Source organism: Camarhynchus parvulus, chromosome 6 (genome assembly GCF_901933205.1).
Source record: "Camarhynchus parvulus chromosome 6, STF_HiC, whole genome shotgun sequence".
Taxonomy (NCBI): domain Eukaryota; kingdom Metazoa; phylum Chordata; class Aves; order Passeriformes; family Thraupidae; genus Camarhynchus; species Camarhynchus parvulus.
Window position 1 is genome coordinate 12,655,415 of NC_044576.1, and position 21,457 is coordinate 12,676,871.

The 21,457-nt window shown below is 36.7% G+C and overlaps 1 protein-coding gene across 2 annotated transcripts in view; it reads left to right on the forward strand.

Annotated features, from left to right (window-relative positions):
- DLG5 (discs large MAGUK scaffold protein 5) overlaps window positions 1–21,457 on the forward strand; it is a 98,495-nt gene that overhangs the window by 74,155 nt on the left and 2,883 nt on the right. The window contains exons 17-32 of one of the 2 annotated variants that reach the window (XM_030951776.1): window positions 1,716–1,854; window positions 3,653–3,800; window positions 4,299–4,420; window positions 5,497–5,586; window positions 6,804–6,972; window positions 10,698–10,860; window positions 11,751–11,884; window positions 12,466–12,630; window positions 13,005–13,188; window positions 14,119–14,267; window positions 14,571–14,741; window positions 15,064–15,260; window positions 15,962–16,105; window positions 16,292–16,419; window positions 17,178–17,287; window positions 19,050–19,159. In XM_030951776.1, the coding sequence (XP_030807636.1) occupies window positions 1,716–1,854; window positions 3,653–3,800; window positions 4,299–4,420; window positions 5,497–5,586; window positions 6,804–6,972; window positions 10,698–10,860; window positions 11,751–11,884; window positions 12,466–12,630; window positions 13,005–13,188; window positions 14,119–14,267; window positions 14,571–14,741; window positions 15,064–15,260; window positions 15,962–16,105; window positions 16,292–16,419; window positions 17,178–17,287; window positions 19,050–19,159 (2,323 nt within the window). The remainder of the gene's footprint in view (window positions 1–1,715; window positions 1,855–3,652; window positions 3,801–4,298; window positions 4,421–5,496; window positions 5,587–6,803; window positions 6,973–10,697; window positions 10,861–11,750; window positions 11,885–12,465; window positions 12,631–13,004; window positions 13,189–14,118; window positions 14,268–14,570; window positions 14,742–15,063; window positions 15,261–15,961; window positions 16,106–16,291; window positions 16,420–17,177; window positions 17,288–19,049; window positions 19,160–21,457) is intronic. The other variant, XM_030951777.1, reaches the window with a different exon arrangement.

The window sequence follows — 21,457 nt, forward strand, 5'->3', positions numbered from 1 at the left end:
ATTATGGCTAAGAGAAAGATCACAAGAACGGGGCTGCATGAAGTGAGGGAGGGCATATTGTGATGTCATATTTTAGCACGTGTGTAACAACAAAACAAGATCAAGATACTGAACACGTTTGAGTAGGGGGTGTTTGCTTTATATAGAATATCAGGTTGATCTATTAGCAGATAGTCCCATTCTTCATTGTAGTGCATTGTCATGGGCATATGCACAGCCCTGGTTATAATTGTAGTAATGTTTGTATAATGAGTAAAGAGTTGCCAGTTGTGACAAGGACACATGTAGGTGGGGACTTATGCCCAGGAGATTTGTTAGCTGGAACAGAGTGGGTGATTTTGGCACTCCCTGTTGAAGAGACCAAAGGTTACATGGGGACATATTGCAGTTGCTTCGATGTGCTGCCCAAGCTGTGTTATGGGTGGCAAGGTAGGTGTTGGTTTGAGGTAAAGAAGAAAATGATATAATAGAATTACAATGACTTCTTTTTTGTTTTGTTTTTTTAAGGTTTATGTCTTTGTTAATTTTTGATTTTAGGATTAAGTTAAAAATAGGTTCTATGATTCGTTTTTATTTTTTTCTCTTTCCCCTGTCCACTCAGAAAATAGGCAGAGCTTTGTAACTCTGAAGTTGTTGGCCCGAGAGCACAAGTGATACTGTGCCTCAAAATGTGGGCATCAGTCACTCTGAAATTTTTTTTTTCTGGTGGAATGGAATTGTTCTTGTCCATTGCAACTACATCACACTGTTTGTGACAGTGGTGCCCAGTCAGCATGCATTCACTCCTGAAGTAGTATTTGTAATAGCAAAATACAGTGTAGTTTAAATTTGTAGCCATAGTGGGTGCTGTAATTTTGCTTAGATGTGTATATGCACAGTTAATTTTGTGTGCTTTCTTAAGTTGATAAATTTAGGTGTGCTTTAATTCCTGAATAGTAGGTGGAACAATTACTAGTGCAGACATAAAATGAACAAGTATTGATTCTAAGAATGCACCTCTGCCTTTTTGAGTCTCGGTGTTCTCTGTAATTCTTAATTTAATTAAAATACTGTTATCATAAAAAACTTCAAGTACATTTTCAATAATTATTTTTCACTTTTTTCTTGCATCAGTCACATTTTGTGTTGTACATGTCAGATGTGTGAATGCCCCGTGCTGAGCCCTGCATTTGCAGCTCTCCTGCATGCCTGTCAATGCCTGAGCTATTCTTACATATGTTGTTAACTCACCAGTGTCTACTTGCTAAACACAGGACAGAAGTTGTGAAGAAGAACTTGTTGTTCGACAGCAAGTTGAACTGCTTGTTGAAGAGAGGTTACTCCACATGTATCTGGAAATGCAGGCTTAGAGGAAAATGCCTTCTGGCTTTTTAGCCAGATTTTCTGTAGCAAATACTAGTGACAATAGCAGCTGAAATATCCTGTGAAAGCAGAGAAATGTAACTGTATGCTGGGTGTTTCATTGATGTAAAAGGTATCAGTTAAATTGCAAACATTGGCCTAAGATTATAAAATAATAAAAAATAGTAACAAAGTAGGATGGAGGAAAAATGGATAGAAGGACATCATTGAAAGACAAATATCTAAGAAGCACTGTGGTGGCACAATCTGGAACTGATACTTGAAAGTTTGATGTTGCTTATAGTCCCATAGTTTGGCTGTTTTACTCTTTTGAATCTCTAACTTGCTGTAATCAAATTTCTGTGTTCTTGTAGGTGCAGAAATATGCTCCAGCTAGTGAGGAGCATCTGTCTCCAGAGCTACAGGAATGGGCGCCATATTCCCCCAAACGTTCTGCTAGGCACAGCGATGGCTTTGTGCCTGCTGCCTTGTACCCTGGCAGCATGTCAGCAGGTGAGTGGCAAACTCCATACTGCTTTCTAGGAATTCCCCAAGGCACTTGTCCACGTTGGACTGTATTGGGGATTAGTGGTGTTGAGTACAGAAGAAACACGACTCACCAAACCTGTTTCCATGGTCTGTTGTAGTCTGAACATGGTATGCTCAGCTTTTGGACTGTAAAGAAGTGAAGCCTGATTAAGAATCACTAAGGAAGCTGAGCAACTTCTGACTGAAGGATTTGTGTTTCATCAGTTTCTGTGCAGAGGAGTTCTCAATACATTAGTGCAGAACAAGGTGTAGCCTGTCCTTTAGGAGGAAAAGTAAGATTTTCAGTATTTTTGAAAGTAAATGAAGGTATCCCAGGGTTTAGCTGCTTTATTTCTGAAATTCTTCCAAAGAAAAAATCTGATATTCAGGCAGTGAAACATATTAAGTTCTACCTGTTGGAAGTGTTTGGGGTGTCTAATGTTGAGTGCCCACACAGGCTGTGATCTTAATCGAAGTGAAAGGTTAAATGTGAGTGTGTTTGAGTTATTAAGATACTGAAAAGGGCACTCACAAGAAGCTCAATATATATCAGTATAATCAGGTGGAACAGTAAACAGCATTTTGTCTCAGTTGATAGAACAGTTTTTGGTATTGAAGTTCATGTTAGCAGGTTTTGAATTGGTACTGACTAAGTGGATTATTTAAGGAGGTAATTAAGATATTGTATGCTAGTTAATTTGTAAAGTCAAGAAGCATTTGGTAAATGTGTTTTTAGATAGATTGCTCAGTCTTTAGTATCTAATTTTAGGTTTCAGTTTTCAGCAGTTGTATATTAAATTTCCAATCCGGTGATAATGATTTTTAGGGGTTTATCCTCTCTTCTTGTAAAGCCCCCAACTCCTGTAAGTTCTAGAAGCTATGGAACATTTTATTCTTACTGGAGAAGATGAAGGTAATAATCCGTGTCTCTGGAACAATGAACAGCTTCAAGTAATGGTGCCCCAATCAGTTGAAAAGACATGCTCAAGAGAAACTCAGACCAAGAAGCTTTTGCTCTTCTTTGATTTCTTTTACTCTTCTCTCACTTTGTCTCTTAATTGCAGTAGCAATAGTATTAAAAGTATTATGTCTAATCTTGTAGTTAACTTTTATCTTAGCATGATACTTTGGTACAATAACTTTTGCACAAACCTACTATAGACAATTTTAGACAATATGAGTCTATGTCTTGAAATTTTTGCTACTGTGTTCTATCCTACCAACTCATTTAAGAGGAAATTTTAAGTTAGATTTTTGTTTAGTACTGAAGGATTAATATACTTAAAGCAGCTTGAGTAATAAGTTTCAGAAATAAATATTAGATTTGAAAGTCACGATAGAAGTGGGACTCTTGGAGGCAACAAAAGAGAGGAACCAGAATAACTATAGCTGCAGTCAGTTGAAGTGCTAAATAAAATCTTGCATGCTGGTTGGATGACTAAATTCTGAATTTCTATTCCTCGTTAAAAAATTTCTGTACTTGAAAAGAGAAAATCTTTTATTTACTAGCACATATGAAAATCATATTCTGTGAATGGCTTCATCTTTGGTAATATAATCCACTTTATTACTGACTCATTACAGAATTATAAAGAAGATTTTAAACATGTATGTATTATCAAAAAGGTGTCATATGGTGCTTAATAATGTATTTGTGTACTAATATTTTTTTTTATCATATGTGTAAATGTTAAAATATATAATTATAAAATATTAAGGTGTATTTTAAATCTGGACTTTATATGCTAATAATGTTGATAAGAATATGCTTTTATCATTGAAGCAGGGACAGTACCAAGAAGCTTAGCACCATGTCCTGCAGTGACTGCTGTCATGCGAAATCCAATCTATACTGCCTGGAGCCATAGAGTTCACACCAGCAATTGCCCGTCAGTTGCCAGCCAAATATGTCATCAGCATCTGCATCCCAGGTGTTTTAAAATTTATGTCTCACTAAAATTTTCTTTTCATTAGGGTAAAATTGATTCTAGCAGTTTGGTAGAGTGCAGAGTGAAACATGCTGTTGTTGTGTGTTCTTTGATCCAGTGGTCTCAAAACCATTATGGCATATAAATGATGTGCCAGTTGCTTTCATGTCTTTCAGTGACTGATGGATTAGGTTTTCCTCTGCCCCACTGGCTGATACTGACAAAGAAATTAATTTTTTTAATTAACTAATTTCTAATTTTTTTCTTGTCACTGCCAAAACAAACAAAGCTTTCTTCTGTTTTATAGTACTTCAAGGCTATTTTTCTTCTGGCTTCCAATAGTTCATAAAATGATGGGACAATGTGGAAGTGGAAATGAAAGAAGCATTCATTTTATTCAGTACATGGGCTAACCAAAATTTTTTGTTGGCCAATTTCTGTTTGCTGAGGTTCTTTGCCCAGTTCTAACTGTTGCCCTATTCTGCTTTTCTTTTGATGTAGTTCCCAGCATCAAGGTCGCCTGAGTTTGGACCTAAGTCATAAACACTCCAATGACTACTCTGAAAATTCACGTACAAGAGCATCTCATGGCTCAAATTCATTGCCATCTAGTGCCAGACTTGGTAACCAGCTTTTCTGATTTATTTTCTGTGGGATTCCTGTATGCTGGAGAAAATTATAAATGGAAAATTCCTTAAGTACTCACGTTATGGGATTGTCATGGTTGGCAAAGCCTAAAGGGCTCCGGTGTTCCTTTGCTTCTTTTCTTCATGAAGAAAGTAATATGCTTTATTTCTCTTATGTGGGTTTATGACTAAAGGTGTTCCCTGGAAGTTGCTGTGTTTAATTTGTTCTTTACAGTCTCTTTGAAATGGTCTCTGTGTGTGAGGGATTCTCCTTTCCATGCCTGTTATTCTTTAAAAGTATCCTTAGAGAGTTGGGACACAGGGCCAAAGGTTGAGGTTCAATGAGCTGGTGAGAAGAAAGGAGAGAGCCCGTTGAACAAAAAGTCAAGGATGACTAATGGCCAAATGTAAATTGTACTCTTGGAAAATAAAGTATACTTATGTTTAGTTGATTGACATGTAAATATTTTGTTATGCCTAGCCTAATGATACCAAAGCAAATGCATGCTTTATAGCAGTGGCATTTTAACATTTTAGATTTATTTAAATTTTTAATTATGTAATAACTAGGGGTTTTACATGTGTTTGTGTTCCCGTGCTCTGTGAAAGATGGAGTAGAGCATGGTAGCTTTGTAAGCACAGCAAAAAGGAGTGTAACAATTTGCAACCAGTATCAGTGATGCTCTATTCATCCAAGCAGAATGTAATCCAGATATTTTAAATGCCCTTTGCAAAGTCCCATGAATTCTTAGAGAACAGAGATGTTCTTGTTTGGACTTGGAGTCAAGTTAAATTTGGTAGGAAAATACTAAAAATATTTTTTCATCCAACAATGTACAGTGCATATATACTGGGTGCCGCATTGTGTTCTGTTTATATTGACTGTGTAATCAAGATAATTTGCTATAATTGTGATATTCACATTTATGAGGGTAATCATGAAAGTTTTTGCCTTGATCATTTAGAGGTCACTTTAATGCTCATTGAAGAAGTACAATCTAAATTTACTTTTTTTTGTTAATTGTAGTGGCTTTTACTTTTGTCTTTTTAATTTTTCCTTGTTTTAAAAATAGGTTCTTCGAGTAACTTGCAGTACAGAACAGAACGAATTAAGATCCCTTTAACACCAAGATATCCAAGGTCCATGATGGGCTCTGACAGAGGTGAATTATTTTACTAATTTTAGTTACACTGTTTTCAGCATAACCAAAACAAAGCCCTTGCAGTTGTTAAATCAGGTTGTGCCACAGTCTAAGTAGGACAATTTTATTAAGGTTACAAAACCTGCATTTTGCCAGAGAAATGTTAAAAAAGAAAAGAAACTTTCTAGTGAAAGTTGGTTTTTTCTGATGGTTGACTCAAGTACTGGCGCACTGAGTAAAAGTTCAGACAGAAGTAAGAATAACCATTGCTGAATGTTTTGTAGTTGTTGTTTCTTCTAGAATGATGCCTTGAAAATTTTAACAGTGAGCTGACATGCTTTTTTTTTTTTTGTTTCTTTAAGTATGTGATTTGCTTACTGTTGTATCACTGATTGTGAATTATACTTTGAAATGCAGTGAAAATATTTCAGTGCTTCACTCAAAATTGCCTAGTGGAAGTTGTTTAAAGATAAGCAGTAGTTGGAGTGCAGTAGAATCAGGAGTTTGCTGACAGCAATCGGCAACTCTTTGCTACCATCACTGCTCAAATGTTCTGCTGCCTTAATGTATTGTGTGCAGTGCTTTTCCTAACTGGGCCAATAGAGTTCTGGAAAAGAGCTTTCATTTGTGATTAATTATTTGAGGTTTATTTTCTGTAGCTTTTCAAAGGGAGCAAACTGTCAGGGCACTTGTTCTATAGATTACTTAGGTTGTACTTAGGTACAATCAGGGTAAAGATGCAAGCTACGTCATGTCAAGCTTGTTTGAAATTTCAGAGCTGTCCTGTCTCTCTGTAGGATGCATGCTTGACTTCTGTTATCTTTTTCAGGTGTCACGTAATGTACCTCCTATGTAAAGGGAAGGGCTGCACATAAATATTTTATTTGAAAACAAACGTATATATTAGGTTTTTGTTTTACTTCTTTCCTGTCTTATTTTTCTTTAACATGCGTTTCAGACATGCTCATGATGTAGCTTGTCTGTAAGCTTGCCTCCTGTTGAACATGGCAGTAGTTGTTTGCACTTGGAGAGGACAGGTTTAACACAGAGTCCTTAAGGACAGTGAATTTGCACTGTCTGAAATAAGTTATCTGGTCTTCCTAAGCCTGGACTAATAGATAGTGAACAGTCACTCCTCTTTCTTGTCTCAGGTGTGTGTGGTGTCTTTCACTGTGTCTGGGTAGATCTGCCAACTATGAAAGATGCAGGACACTAAAATTCCTGTTGCCTCTTCCTAGGCTCCTTGTCACACTCAGAATGTAGCAGTCCCAGCTTGATAACTCCTCCCCAGTCACCTCTGAACTTGGAAACGTCCTCCTTCACCAGCAGCCAGTCTCAGAACTCCCTGTCTACATTACCTAGGATTTCCATTAGCCCCGTATCTGTCGGAGAACGTAGAAAAGATAGGTAAGGTCCCCATATTTTTTGTTTATAATACCAATGTGTCTGAGGAAATTTAGTGTGTTTATTAGTCTGAAGGAATGTGAATATTTAATTTAAATGAAAAATATGGAGATGCAGAGGTGCATCTCAGGTCCTGTTACTGAATGTTTTTTTCTTTAGAAAGTATGTAAGAGATCTTTTTGTGAATTTTAAGAATAGGTGATTTCATAAAGGTTTTGTTTCTTCCATGTTAGACCAATGGCAACACCAAGTAAGAGCAGTTTAAATTGGAATATACCCTTTCAGTTCAACTACCTCACATGCTTATTTATGATAGCCTTGTTCTGTACTCTAGAAATATAAACAAAATTAAGACCTAGTAACATCTGATAGCTAAATATCAAGTGCCTTAGCGTGGCAGAATATGTGCTCCAACCACTGTGCCTTGTTTCCATATAACCAGATAACCTGAAAAATTGAGTGCATAACTGTGAAAGAACAGTACAGATGCATTTGTACTGCAAACAGTACAGAACATATACAGATGCAATTTCACTGCTCTGACTGATCCCTCTGGCTGTACCTGGACCACTGCTAGTAATAGCATTCAGTATATGTGTATGTGCTTGCAGAATTGGAATCTAATGTGATAGCTGTCTTAAAAACATGTGCTTTGTGTTTAATGACCTTATATCTCACAATGAATATTTCAAAGATACATTGCTTATAGTGTCAGCCTTGGACATCTGTTTTCATTTTATCCTGATCTGGCTAGACTGAATATATGAAAAGGTTTACACAAATTCAAAGCATAGAACACTAAGACACAAATTTGAATCAGACTTTTATTTCCAGTAAGGCAGCTAAATGCCATTCTGGCAGTGTAAAAGAGCTCTGATGTGTTGAAATAGATTAGATTTATGTCAACTTAAGACCCTTTTGTATGCTTAATTTATGTAAAAACACTGACCATAAAAATGTGAATGGTACTATTGTGAGGATATTCTGTATTTTAAATTTTCTGGTCGTAATAAAACATTGTTCATAAAATATTACGTGAAACTTTTGTCTTGTTTGAAGAATTTGTGACTAAGTTATTGTAGCGTTGATAGAATGTCTTGTATACAAAGAACAGCGTTATTTGAAAGGAAATGTAAAGAGGTTTTTGTGAATTTACATTCTTACTTCGGTGTGACACTTGTACTACATGTACTCAACTTCTGTTCTTGTATAAATGTTCCTCTGATTGTCACTTGCAAATTCTGAGTGTCTTTTCTTTCTCATGACTAATGATGTGAGTGTTCAGCTGAACAAGCTGGGGTTTTGGCAGTCTGTATCTCTGTGTCTTTGAGCACAAGATACATGTTCTGATCTCTGGGAAATAACAATTTTTGTTAATGTTGATCGTATTATTGACGTACACCCAGGTTCCAGCACCATTGCTCTTGCTGTGCTTATGGATAAACCATAGTCTGAATTGATTTTTCAAAAAGAGTATAATTCTAAGGTTTGGTGATGGGTTTTTTAAACAAAACAAACTATTAAACAGTTCTCAGTTTAGGAAAGTAGCTACTTAAATCTATCCTAAGAAATTTTCAAATTTTGGGGGGTTGTATAAGCTTTCAGTTTCCCACAAAATACAAGTAGTTCATTTGGCCTTTCCCCAGATGAAATTAATAATTAAATAGATTTTTAAAAAATTCAATGTTTCTTTTTGTTCTGTTGATTTTAATTTAAATGAAAATTAAAAGATCTCATCAATAAGGACTTCTTTTCTCTACTCCATGTCTAGTGATTCTGGCAGGCAGTCTGAGTATTATAGAGAAATGCTTAATTTGATTTTGATAAAACTGCTTATCAAATAAAACACCTTTTAAATGTTATCCTTCTTTTTTACTTTATTGGTGCTTTGCTGTACAGGCATAGTTATCTGTCATTCTGTTCTTACTAGAATTCTCAGATACATTTGTATGGGTTTGATTGCTTCTTACTCCAATCCGAAACAATTTAAAAATGGTTGTGGTAGATGAAAAAGCAGGTACAACAGACAAAGCTCCAAAAGATGCCATTTTAGTTTTTAATGCAGAAATAGACCTTGGTAAATTTTGTGACAAGAAGAAACTTCATATAATATTGCTTACACGCTCATAAGTGAGTGAAAAAATAATCAGTTTTCTGCAAGTTATCAGAATTTAGTTAATTTAGGTTACATGCAAAAAATGTGAGCATCAGTAATAAGTTCACTACATGGCTAAGCAATTGCTGAGGGCATTACCTCTAATGGTGATGTAAGATGGCTGAGTTCCAGACTTGCATTCATGTCAGCAGCCAACAGTTTTTATCTCTTATGCATTAATAAGCTGGCAAACTATTGTGCCTCTGCTGCAGAAGGCTACCAAAAAGATCCCTTCAAAGACTGGCAATATGCACACTTATGAAAAATGTCCCCTTCCCTCTGTCCCCAGCCTCAAATCCTACTTTTTCCAAAGATACCCTTCATCAGCCTCGATCACTTTGGTGGTAGTGAGTGAAGTCCAGTTAACTCTTCTGGTTTCTGAAAAGCACAATAAAATAGTTTAAGCAGTTGGCACAATTTAGCTAACATCTATGTGGCATAATGAAGTGCTAGGAAAGAAAACATTCAAATTAATGCATGTCAAATGCAGTATAGTAGTATTAAAATAAAAAATACACCACACCTGGTGCCCAAGCTATTTCATTTGCACTGAACTCAACTGTTAATGCCTGGTGGTGCCTCTTGCTGTGTAGACATTTTAAAGTTTATAATAGTGAAAGCCAGGACTTTTAGAAGGCTACCATTGGTTTATGCACATCATGGATGGACCAGCCTCATTTGTACAGGTGGATACATCCCAAATATGGGGGTAGGAAAGGGGAATGTATCAGGGCATTCTTTTGTATAAGCCTTTTTCTTGTTATACTTACTAGTGTCTTACTTCTGTTTGTCTTGTTCTAAGTGTTCTTGTCTTCTCAAATCTTCTGCATCTTTCAGATATCTGTTCCGTAATAGGTCTTTTCTGAGAATCCCTGTGGCTCCTAGGCCTAGGTTCTCATCACTAAGGAGTTTGAGGTTGGCCTGATCTAAGGTTGTCCTTCTCGAGCAGTATTGCGCACTTTGTGCTTTTTTTACGTTTGGATAATTGCCCTGAGGAGAATTTGCATGGTAATTGTAATGCTACCATGCAAACTGCTGTCCTAATGGCTTGAGTTTGCAACTGCTTAATTTTCATTACTAATTTGTGTTTCCCAGCATACAAATATGAAATATTATATTTGTGCTTTGTTGTCCTTTGGTTTACCACCTTACTATTCATTATGTTTATTTTCACTGGCAGTGAAGACTCCCAGCATTTGTATTTGTAACATACCCTTTTAGAATATGGTTTTACAAGGGCATATTATATACAGTAGTTCAATTACTTTCATATAATATGCATCTGGAAGCTTCTTTCCTATCAACTTCATGACCATTCTATTTATAGTTCATATTTACCATCATTTTTGGAGCAGTCATGTACCTGGTGTACACTTACTTCTACCACCGTACATTGCATGGTGATAAAGGAATGCATTTAAGACTGTTGACAATTAGTGGGGCTTTTTAAGTAACTGTTCAAAGCTGTTTTATTATTACAGTTCAGACAGGCATAAATATTGCATGTAACTTTGGTATTGTGGTGATTCAAGTGCAATTTTTTCCAACGCAGTTTTAAATTTCTTTTTACAAGGCCCTACATGGAAGAGCCACGCCATGTTAAAGTGCAGAAGGGTTCTGAGCCACTCGGGATTTCCATTGTGAGCGGAGAAAATGGTGGAATATTTGTTTCTAAAGTAACAGGTGGGAGCATTGCCCATCAAGCTGGCCTTGAATATGGTGATCAGTTACTGGAGGTAATTGCTTGCTTCCTATTGCTAAGGTTTAATAAATCAGCTTGTATGACTGCAGCCATATCTGCCCTCCCCAAAACGACTACGTTGAGAAACCTTGTGCACTGTGAGATGTAGCAAAGGGTACACTCTATTGTAATAGTCCATGATTGTGATTGTTGTGACATTTTTAGGGTTTATCATAAAAAGAATGTCTTTTGATGGTATATCTTCATCTTGTCTTATATAGATCCAATTAAATTTTAAGCTAGTTAGTTTCCATACTTAAATCTTAATCTTAAACTTCAGTCCCAACCCCATACTCTGCCTGGTAAGGGGAGTACATTTTCAAGCAGCTGGCTTTTACCAAGTTTCATGCTGTTGTTGCTGTGCCATATTCTTAGCTAAGATACCTGGTTAAAAAATTATTTATGTAGGCTCAATGATGTTTCTGCATACTGTGTTAGATAAACACATGGAGTAGCATTTTGTAAAGTACAGAACTGCTTTGTAAGTGTAACATTGTGTTAAAGCACCTTCTGTTGCACAGTGTGTTTCTGATACTAAAATAGACCTGAATAGATCTGAATTTATCTTTAAATTCTGAATTTACTCATACTGGGGATCTGAACCAATTTCTATCAAATCATAGCACAGATCAGAATATATATGTCTTTTAACAGTGAAAGTATTGTTAAACTCCTTGTCAGGTTACAAAATACTTGAAAATTATGATGATTCCTTCCAAGGAGTAAACCCTAGAAATCACTGTATAGCAATATTTTCATTCTCCTGTTTTCTCCAGTGGGAGTAAGTGAGCATTTAGACATTACACTAATTAGGACACTGAAAGAATGAGCTTGCTGGTTTCCATTTGCAGACTTGACATTCTGGTTTGTGCAATTTTCCCATAGTTTAATGGAATTAATTTGAGAAATGCTACAGAGCAACAGGCTCGACTAATCATTGGGCAACAGTGCGACACCATCACTATTCTGGCTCAGTATAACCCACACATGTATCAGCTTGGCAATCACTCACGGTCAAGGTAAGGCTGGCTAGACCTGGAAAAAGATAGCTCTTCTGTCCACACAATTATTTAGCTGATAGCTAACTTCTGTACACTTAATGTGTTTGCAAATGTGAGCACACGTGTGCTGATAAGTGTGATTGCTTTGAAAAATAATGTGTGAATGCATGTTTGTCAAAAGAAGAATGCTGGATGCATCAAAGTATATTTTCTCTTCTATTTAGGCATAATCCCTAAATATACTAACATAAAATCCAAGATGACTTCTTCCTAGGATTATAAAATTTTAATACTTCAAGTATTTTTTACTTTTTTTCTTTTCCAAAATCATAATTTCCAATATTAATTACAGAAGGCAAATGACCTGGTGAAATTACCCATCCTATTTTGATGCATGATCACACTTCAAAAGAGAGCTTTGTCTTTCTCATAGACTTATGGTGAACATATGTTTTTTGGCATGCCCGTTTGAGTTACAGGGTTTGGGTTTTATCTCCGTTATTCTAAAATTGACTTACAGCCAAATTAAAAATTTTGAGTGGAAAATATTTGGCATTAACCCACCAGTCTTTTCTTCTGATTTTTTTTCCCTGTCACAGTTCTCGCTTAGAACCTGTGAGTAATCATTCCACCCCCCAAGGCAGCGGAGCTGCAACACCTGACAATCATTCCGTGATCGACACTGTGAGCGAGCAGGATGAAGGGACAATGACACCCCCATCCAAACAAACCACTCCAACTACAAGTCCACGGAATTCCTTAAGGTAGAGAGGGAAACCTCTGTCTTAAAGGAAAATAAATGGTCAGGGTGGGTATGAAGGGTATTAAATCAGGAAGTGTACTTCTGTGAATGCTGTGTCTGGTTGAAATAAGTCAGCAGAAAAGTTAAGTGGACCCCAGGACAGAAATGTACATGTTTTCAGACTGTTTCTGACACATGAGGTCTGCAAGGAATGAAGAAAGCTTTCTGCAAGATTGGTTTAGTTGGAAAGGTGCTGTTTGTTGTTGAAGACTCTGTCTGTAGGTGACCTATTCTGAGTAATATTTATAAAAATATATATTCTTCAGATGGCAAATTGATTTTATGCATGGCAAGTTTTTCAATTCTAGTACATGTGTTATTTCTTTCTGTTGAAAGGGGCCCTGTGGACACAAACAAAAGGACCCCTGAACCTAGAATTGTTGTTGTTAAAAAATCCCAAGTTGATCTTGGGATCCAGATATGTGGTGGAAACCTGTATGGAATATTTGTCTCAGATGTAGATGATGACAGCCCAGCAAAAGGACCTGATGGACTGGTCTTGGGTGACATGATACTTGAGGTAAGCACTTCAGAAATGTCTGCAGTGCACTGACTAGTGGCTGGGATGGCATAAAGAGGGAGGTGCCAAGTGCTGTGCTGTCCCACAGTGTGAAATGTTCTGTGAGTGTGGAGTTCCTGCCCCAAAACCCAGGTAAGAATGGTCAGAGAGCAAACTTGAATTTTGGCTGCAGCACATGAGGAACTGGATGATGTGAACCTGGAGTACTATCACTGCTGATAGCACAGGATGCCCCAAAGTTGGAAGGATTCACATATGTCTACCTGTTATTACTAACAACTGCTCCCTTCATCTAAATGGGAAGCTCTGAATCCAATTGCTGTATGTAGGAGAGAGGCAAGGATGTGAAAGATACTGTGAAACAGAGAACAATATTGGTCTTACCACTATGAAATTCTAAAGAGAGTTTAGGGAAAAACAGGTATTGTGTCTTTGACTCTGCTTTCTGTATCTGAAATGAGAATATTTATCTACTTGTCAAGACTGTTAAGGTGATAAACACAAACCTTTGTGAGCTTTTCAGACACAAGTGAGCACTGAGATTCTCCTTTTGAACTTCTAGTATCCAAATTTTGCTTTGTAATCATGTTTGACTTCCTTCAGACCACTTGCTATCCCTAAAAATACTATTTTTTTTCAGTGTGCATTTTATGATTCTCAGCTTACACTTGGAACACTTTCTCAAGAGGTGCTCTCTCACAGTACCTGTCTGCTGTTTGCACTTGAGTTTTCTGTTTTCCACGCCAATGTCTCAATCTCTTGCTAGACATCTTAAGGTGCAAACTGTACTTGAGTTTCAAGTGACAAGACATATAGAGAACCTGCAAGTGAGAAAAACAAACTAATTTTGCATGTTTTACAAGCTCAGCTACTTCTGTGGCTTGTTAGAATACAATTTCACATCTAAAGGTTTATTTTTGTGTTTTGCAGTATGGGTCCATTGACATGCGAAATAAAACAGCTGAGGAAGCTTATCTTGAAATGTTGAAGCCTGGGGAAAATATCAAAATAAAGACTCAATATAGGATAGAAGAGTTTAATAAGATAAAAGAACTTCCTGGAGATGGATTCTACATCAGGTATTTGAGCATGACTGGTAATGACAGCAAAAGGCTGTTAGGATAATATGCTGACTATCATATGAGAGAGAGGGGGAACATAAATTTTGCCATGTTTTTTAAATTTGAAATTTACTGATTTATCCAGCTCTTCCCTCGCAGCAAATACACAGTCTAGTATAGCAAGTCTCTCTCTCACTTTTCACTCATGTGTTCCTGAGATGTAGAGCATGCCACTAATCTGTTAAGTTCTTTCAGAAAAGGTGTGTTTTTCCCTTGAGTTGATGGAGACCAGTTGCAGAACCTGTTTGTCTTCCTTTCCAGAGCACTTTATGACCGTGTGGCAGAGATGGAGCAGGATTTAAGCTTTAAGAAAGATGACATTTTGTATGTGGATGACACTCTACCACAGGGAAATTTTGGTTGTTGGATGGCTTGGCAGCTAGATGAGAATGCTCAGAAGCTGGAAAGAGGACAGATTCCCAGTAAATATATGTGAGTGACCGAGGTTACAGGATGCATCTTTAACAAGTATTTGTCTTTACAAGTCTGACTAGTGAGATGTGGTATAAAAGACTTGCTTCTGTTCTTTCTGGAAGATTGTAATACTTAGAGATGTAATTTTAAGGATGGCATACTTTAATATACATTGAATTAAATATATTGCTGTATCAAGTTGATTTTAATGCTGCTGAATAGTAAACTAGAAATGACAATGTCCTGGGGCACATCAGGCACAGCATCACCAGCTGTGATACTGTCAAAAGTATTAAAAATATAACTTTAAGTAGCAGCCATTTTGTCTGTTTTATTCTAGGATGGATCAGGAATTCTACAGGAGACACAGCATGTCTGAGGCTAAAGATGAAAACAGTTCATCTAAGACATTGTCAGCAGCAGCAAGGAGGTCATTCTTCAGAAGAAAGCATAAACATAAGCGCAGTGGTTCCAAAGATGGAAAAGATTTATTGGCTCTAGATACAATCAGTACAGACTCAATTCCTTTCTTGGATGGCAAGTACCTTTGCTATACTTGGGAGGGCTTTGCCTTTACTTCTCTTTCATTTTTAATCGGGTGTAGCACAGCACAACAAATAATGTTACTTTCTAATTGCTCTGAATACAAATGGCGATCATTATCTCTAATAAGAATTTTTTTTTGTATTAAATCACAAGCCAGTGTGTTTCAAAACATTTTCTTAATTTCTTCCTGGACCTATTAGCGTTACTATTTCATTTGGAGAGGGAGTTTCTTTTTCATGCATGGTTTTGATCTTCCTTTCAACTATTTAATTTCAGTCCAGGTTGCTTAGTCTAGACAGAAATCCTGTGCACCATTCAAAATCTTCACTTTTATTTCTTCACTCCTTTAGAAAAATCATGTTGGTTATAATGCTTACTACCTTGTAAGAGCTCAACAAATCAAGCTAGAGATATCAAATATTGTGTATTGTTGACAATTTTAGGGATGATCGGGGAAGGTAAGGAGTTCCGTTTTTTTAATTGAACAATAGGTTCAGTTAGAAAAATGTCTAGTTGCAACTGTCAAGTGGAAAAAATTCAGTTATGACTAAACGTATTTTGTATTCGTCAAGGGCCCTTTGCCCTCCCTTGCAGAGGAGGTCTTCTCATAATTCCTATAAGGATACTTCTACTTGTTTGAGGAATGCCTGGAAATATATGCTTTTACAAATAAATATCTTCTGTGTGTGTAGATTCTGCAAGTTTGGCTTATCAGCGTGTCCAGAAAGTGGACTGTACCTCCCCTAGGCCTGTCCTTATTCTAGGACCTTTGCTTGATGCTGTGAAAGACATGCTGGTCAAAGAATCCCCTGGAAAATTTTGTAGATGTCCTCTTGGTAAGTATGCAAATACAGCTGTTTTACCCATGCTTAGAATACACAGCAGTAACATCTGTATAAATCAACAAAATGACAACACGAAGACGGATAGCACCTCGAGAATCTGAATTTGCAGACATTGTCTTCTTAGCCTTATCTGTGCCTAAGGAACAGTAATGAAAGGGGATCTCTTGTGTGCAACAGAGGTTATGAAAGCTTCTCAGCAAGCCATTGAGCGAGGTGTGAAGGATTGTCTGTTCATCGATTACAAACGGAGGAGTGGACATTTTGATGTGACAACTGTAGCTTCAATAAAAGAGATAACAGAAAAGGTGAGTCAATTTTAATGCTGTAGTTCTTTGTACAATTTACATACTTATATTGCGGGGTGGAAATTATGTTAGCAGTGCCATCCTTTAAGGTATTCAGAGAACTGTTCCCCAGGCTGCTAAATAAAATAAAACTTACCTTACTTTTGCATGTGACTATTTAAAATGAGCTCACCTTTATAGAAATAGAAATGTTCTTATTCTTTTACAGTATTACTAAATAAAGTTAGAAATAATGTTCTTAAATTCCATCCTCTATCACCTGCAATAAAAGGATTTAATTTTTTAAACTATTCAGTTTAATGCAGTCATATAGAATATAAACATCATCATAATCCTGGAGACAGATGTTACCTGAAGTCTGTTCACTGCTTACAGTTTTCAGTCAAACCACATGGAAAGTCCTATTAACACTTGTGTTTGCTCATGATTTCTGAAAGAGAAAATTAATAGGAATATTTAAACTTTGAAAAAGTGTAATGCATATATTTCAATCTAAGTTTTCATGTCATAAGTCCTTCAAGTACATTTTTTTTCTATCAATGCATGCTTTTGGTACTATGAATGCAATTTCTTGCAATTTTTCATCTTTTATCTTTTGTTGTAAATCCTTTGGGTGCAAATTGCTCAGTAGTCCCAAAATGCTATATGTATGGCAAAACTGTTGGGTTATGATTTAAGTAGGGGAAGAAATGGGGGATTTGCATGTGTGCTTGTGCTCTTTAACTGAATGAGTGTTTTGCATTTACATTTGATCTTAGGATTGTCATTGTCTGCTTGACATCGCTCCTCATGCCATCGAACGGCTCCACAGTGTTCATATCTACCCTATTGTAATTTTTATTCGCTACAAAAATGCTAAACAAATCAAGTAAGTCTGTGAGGGGTATAGTTCAGGGATGTTTATTCTACCTTAAAATAAGTCTAAGTTTACCTTTATTGACTATTTCATCCCAGTCATCTTAAATCTCTTAGGACAGCCATGGAGATTGGCTCAGTTGGTCAGAGCCTGGTGCTGATAAAACCAAGGATGTGGGTTCTATCCCTGTATGGGCCACTCACTGAAGAGCTGGGCTCAGTGATCCTTCTGGGTCCCTCCCAACTCAGAACATTCTGAGATTCTGTAAAACGGGGAAAATAGTCCTCCTAAAACCCACTGGGAGGTATATGGTCTTAACTTCATTTGGGTTGCATGACAATTAAGTGGATCTATCAAAGAAATCCATGGAGACCAAACTGAATTTCCTCTAGGAGGATCTTTCCTGCCAACCTTTGTGGTACATTGTAAGACTGACATGGGTGAGATCCATTGATGTAGTAACTGTGACAAACAGCTGTTCTTCATCTTCTTAGAAGGGTCAAGAGTATGGGTGCAGTGCCAATTGATTCATAGCCTCAGCTTTCCCACCTTCATTCTCCAGTAAACAAAGCAAGGGAAGTCCCCTTTTGCCACATAGTGCATATACTGTGGTCTTCTCAGGCTGTGTTCTTTCAGTAATTGTGAAGTTCCTGTTTGAGTATAGCCAGGAACAGAGCACAGGACGTGCAAATGCCAGTCCCTCCCCTGATGTTTGAAAAAGCCTTCACACATTTTGATAGATTGATTTGGCAAGAAGGGAAATAATCTCCCAGCATGAATATTGAGGAACATTTTGCTAAGAGATCTTATACTTGTGCTGTCTTTGTATCTAAAGTTGAAGACTTCTTATATTCTTAATCTGTAAGTAAATTTGACTACTATCTATTTCATAAAGAAGATAAGTATCACTACTTGAAAGTAGAAACAGGACATAGAGCAATGAGGTGTATTTCATTACCACTATAGGATTGTGTGCTTAAATGATAAATGGAACTGTTATGTCTTGACCCACTTTGGAAGTGAAATTGTGACCATTACAGCTGTTTCCTTTTTTTTGGAAAGGGACAATGGTCAAACTAGTCAAGCAAGGGTTTCTGGCAGTCATCAGTATAAGTTTCAGTGGCACATTTTGTCTGCCTGTTGTATGCACCAAAAGGTTGTCCAAACACCCTTTTCGATATAGCACAAGCTCTGTTGGCATTCTCTGAAATGCGCCACAGCAATGATAGGTTAGTTTAGTAATTATGTTTTTAAATAATTATTTTGGCATTTGTATTTCTGTTTTTTCATCTTTTATTTTCAAGAGCTTGTATAATAGAAAAAGAGTAATTTCAAAAATGTGTCATAGATATGATAACATGGAAATACTGTATTTACTTGGTGCTCAATACTTCACAAGTCCTTATAAGAGTGATACTTGTGCCCAGCTTTGTGTAAGGAGTACTGGCATGTATATGAGATGATGATCCAATTCATATGAACTGCAAAAACTTATATTCTTTCTTCATCCACTGCCTCCCAGTCTCTGAAACTTTAAAGAAATATCGTCTTGGTCTGAGAGCAAATAAATTTGTTAGCACTGAAATGATCCTGATGACTGTTGATGCTGCTGAGACACAGTAGATGGCACTCTGGGCCTAGGAGTCTACTTGCATGTGAATTAGCCGTTCCTATTTCCCCAACTAGAGGCACTCTTTTCAAGTCCATTAAAGAAATTACTCTTACACAAGGTGTTTCTCTTTTTTTTTCTCTTTTGCTTGTTTTTTTTTTCCAGAGAGCAAAAAGACCCAATCTTCTTGAGGGACAAAGTTACACAAAAGCATTCCAAAGAACAATTTGAGACCGCTCAAAAAATAGAACAGGAGTATAGCAAGTACTTTACAGGTTAGTATTTAATAAAACTTTCAGTAGGAACACAGTGGTAATTTAATCCATTTGCATTTTAATTCAAAAGATCCATGTCCTTTCAATGAGCACCTTGGTTTTTTTCATTCTGCCTTCCCTTTTGACTAACTCATGTTCTCTTATTTTATTTTACCAGAAGGGGAAATGTCAAGATAGAAATCTCCTTTGTTCTGAATATTAGAATCTTATGATCTAAAGAGGTTCTGAAAAGGTTTTATTACTAGCCAGTAGTATAGAAAGTGTGGTAAAGATTTGATGATTTCACATAGTGTTGTCAGTGTTATACCATGTAAGGAGTAGAAGGGTTTTCTAAATTGTAAAAAACAACAGAAACCCCTGGTAGTTTAAACTAACAAATTATGATTTCCAGAGGTCCGTTCTAACCTCAACCTCCCTTTTGTAATTGTGTGATTTTGATTTGTGAGACGTACTTTAAATGTTTCAACAATGAAAAAAAATGTCCAAGGTCTCTTGAGCACGCTTTGGAATTTGGAATAATTAAATTCAACTTTAGAAGCCTTTTTAACTTCATAAAATTATGAAATCAATCTTGGATTGTAGTATTTTGTACTAGAGAAAGAAAACCAAACAATGTTTGGAGATTCTCTGGTCATTTCAGAGTATATTTCTATGTGGTTCCACATATCTAGAATTTTATCCCCACTCTTTTGAATGTATCTTGATGTTCGTGGCAACAAAATTTAAATAGAAGAGCAAACACCCTATTAGCTAAAACCTAACTTTTCATCTCCTGAACAATGGGATTCTTACAGAAATATTTTGAGGCATAACTGCCAAGTGCAGAGAGACAAAAGGGTGTGTTTAGTTTAGAGCTCTCTCAGTGCATCCTGAGAGAAGCCATGTGTTCTCAACAAAATGTTGTATAATAGCCATACAAACGTTTTTTACGTGGTGTATACTAAACCTACAGAGAACTTGACATGCACATGGCCAAATTACATCACCACATGTTATCTTCTGCTTCTTGTTTAGGCATTTGTGTCATTTTAGTTTGAGTCTGACAGTGGAAGGGGCACTCAGTCTGAGAGAGTCTTATATGTGTCTTCTCAGATGCCCTGTGGGAAGGGCCTCCTTCTGTTGGTGCCAGTGTGCAGTGGGCTCCAGCTGTCATCAACACTTCCAGATGCTGGTAGTCAGAGAGGGTTGGTGTTCAAATTGCGCTGACATTGAAGTTTGTTGAAGTTATAATACTGTACATGAAATGAGCCTGTAGATAGTATCTAGATAGATATAGGCATGGTTTATCTATTAGGTTAGTCATGGAGCTATAGGTCATACTCTCTTTAACTACTTCAGGGAGTTCAGTTTTTGACTAAGGACTTTGAAGCTGGCTTTGTTTCCTATACCAAGTTGTGAACACAGTGTATAATCTGAATCACTTCTTGCCTGCCATTTGTCATTTTTCATAGACCTTTTCAGTTACTGTGTTCTGTATCCAAAGTCACCTGACATCATTAACTGTAGTATATATTGCAGAGCCAGATATTGTATATTTGTGTGACATCGTATTTTCTCTTCTCAAAAAGAAAAATTATGCCTTAAGCTGTGTAAGACTTTCCATAATTTTTCAGCATTAGTGGTAGCTGTAGCCAGAGGCTTTGCTGGCTGACATATTTCTTAAGTCAAAAAGTTCCTCCATTTTTAAGTATTGAAGACAGTATGTTCTCCTCTCATGTGCCAGTGGCATTTTACTTTTTATGTTTAGCAAGGGTAGAATAAAAGGTGTTCATTTATCTTGTGAATTGATTTTCTGGGAGTCGCTTGCTGTTGGTGTTTTGTTCCTTGAATCTGGTTGACGATAAGAATTGGAGTAGCAACCACTGCTGTTTTATTTAGCTCAGTGATCTGTGAGCTGCTCATAATTTACTTCTAATATTTGTAAATAGTGTCTAGTTGCTACAGCTATAGTCTCTATGTATATTACCCCGTAAATATAAAACTCTTAACGCCACATGTTGAACAGAGAAGGTTTATTATAGCAGGTTCTGACCATCTTTAGACTTAAACTTTGCCACCTGATGCCTCTGAAAATAGTACATGGAGGCCACTTACAAAACAGTTGTCTTAGCTGATTATAGCCATCAGTTCCTTGACTTCCCTGGATTGTTTTAGGAGCTAGCAAAGAAACTGTGTGTTGAATGCTTGACCTCTTTGCTCTGTTTATTTTTTTTTAATAGAGACATTCATCTGTCAGATACTGAGTTGACTTGCTTTATTCTGATCTGTTGATAAACACTTCGGAGATAAATGCAGAAG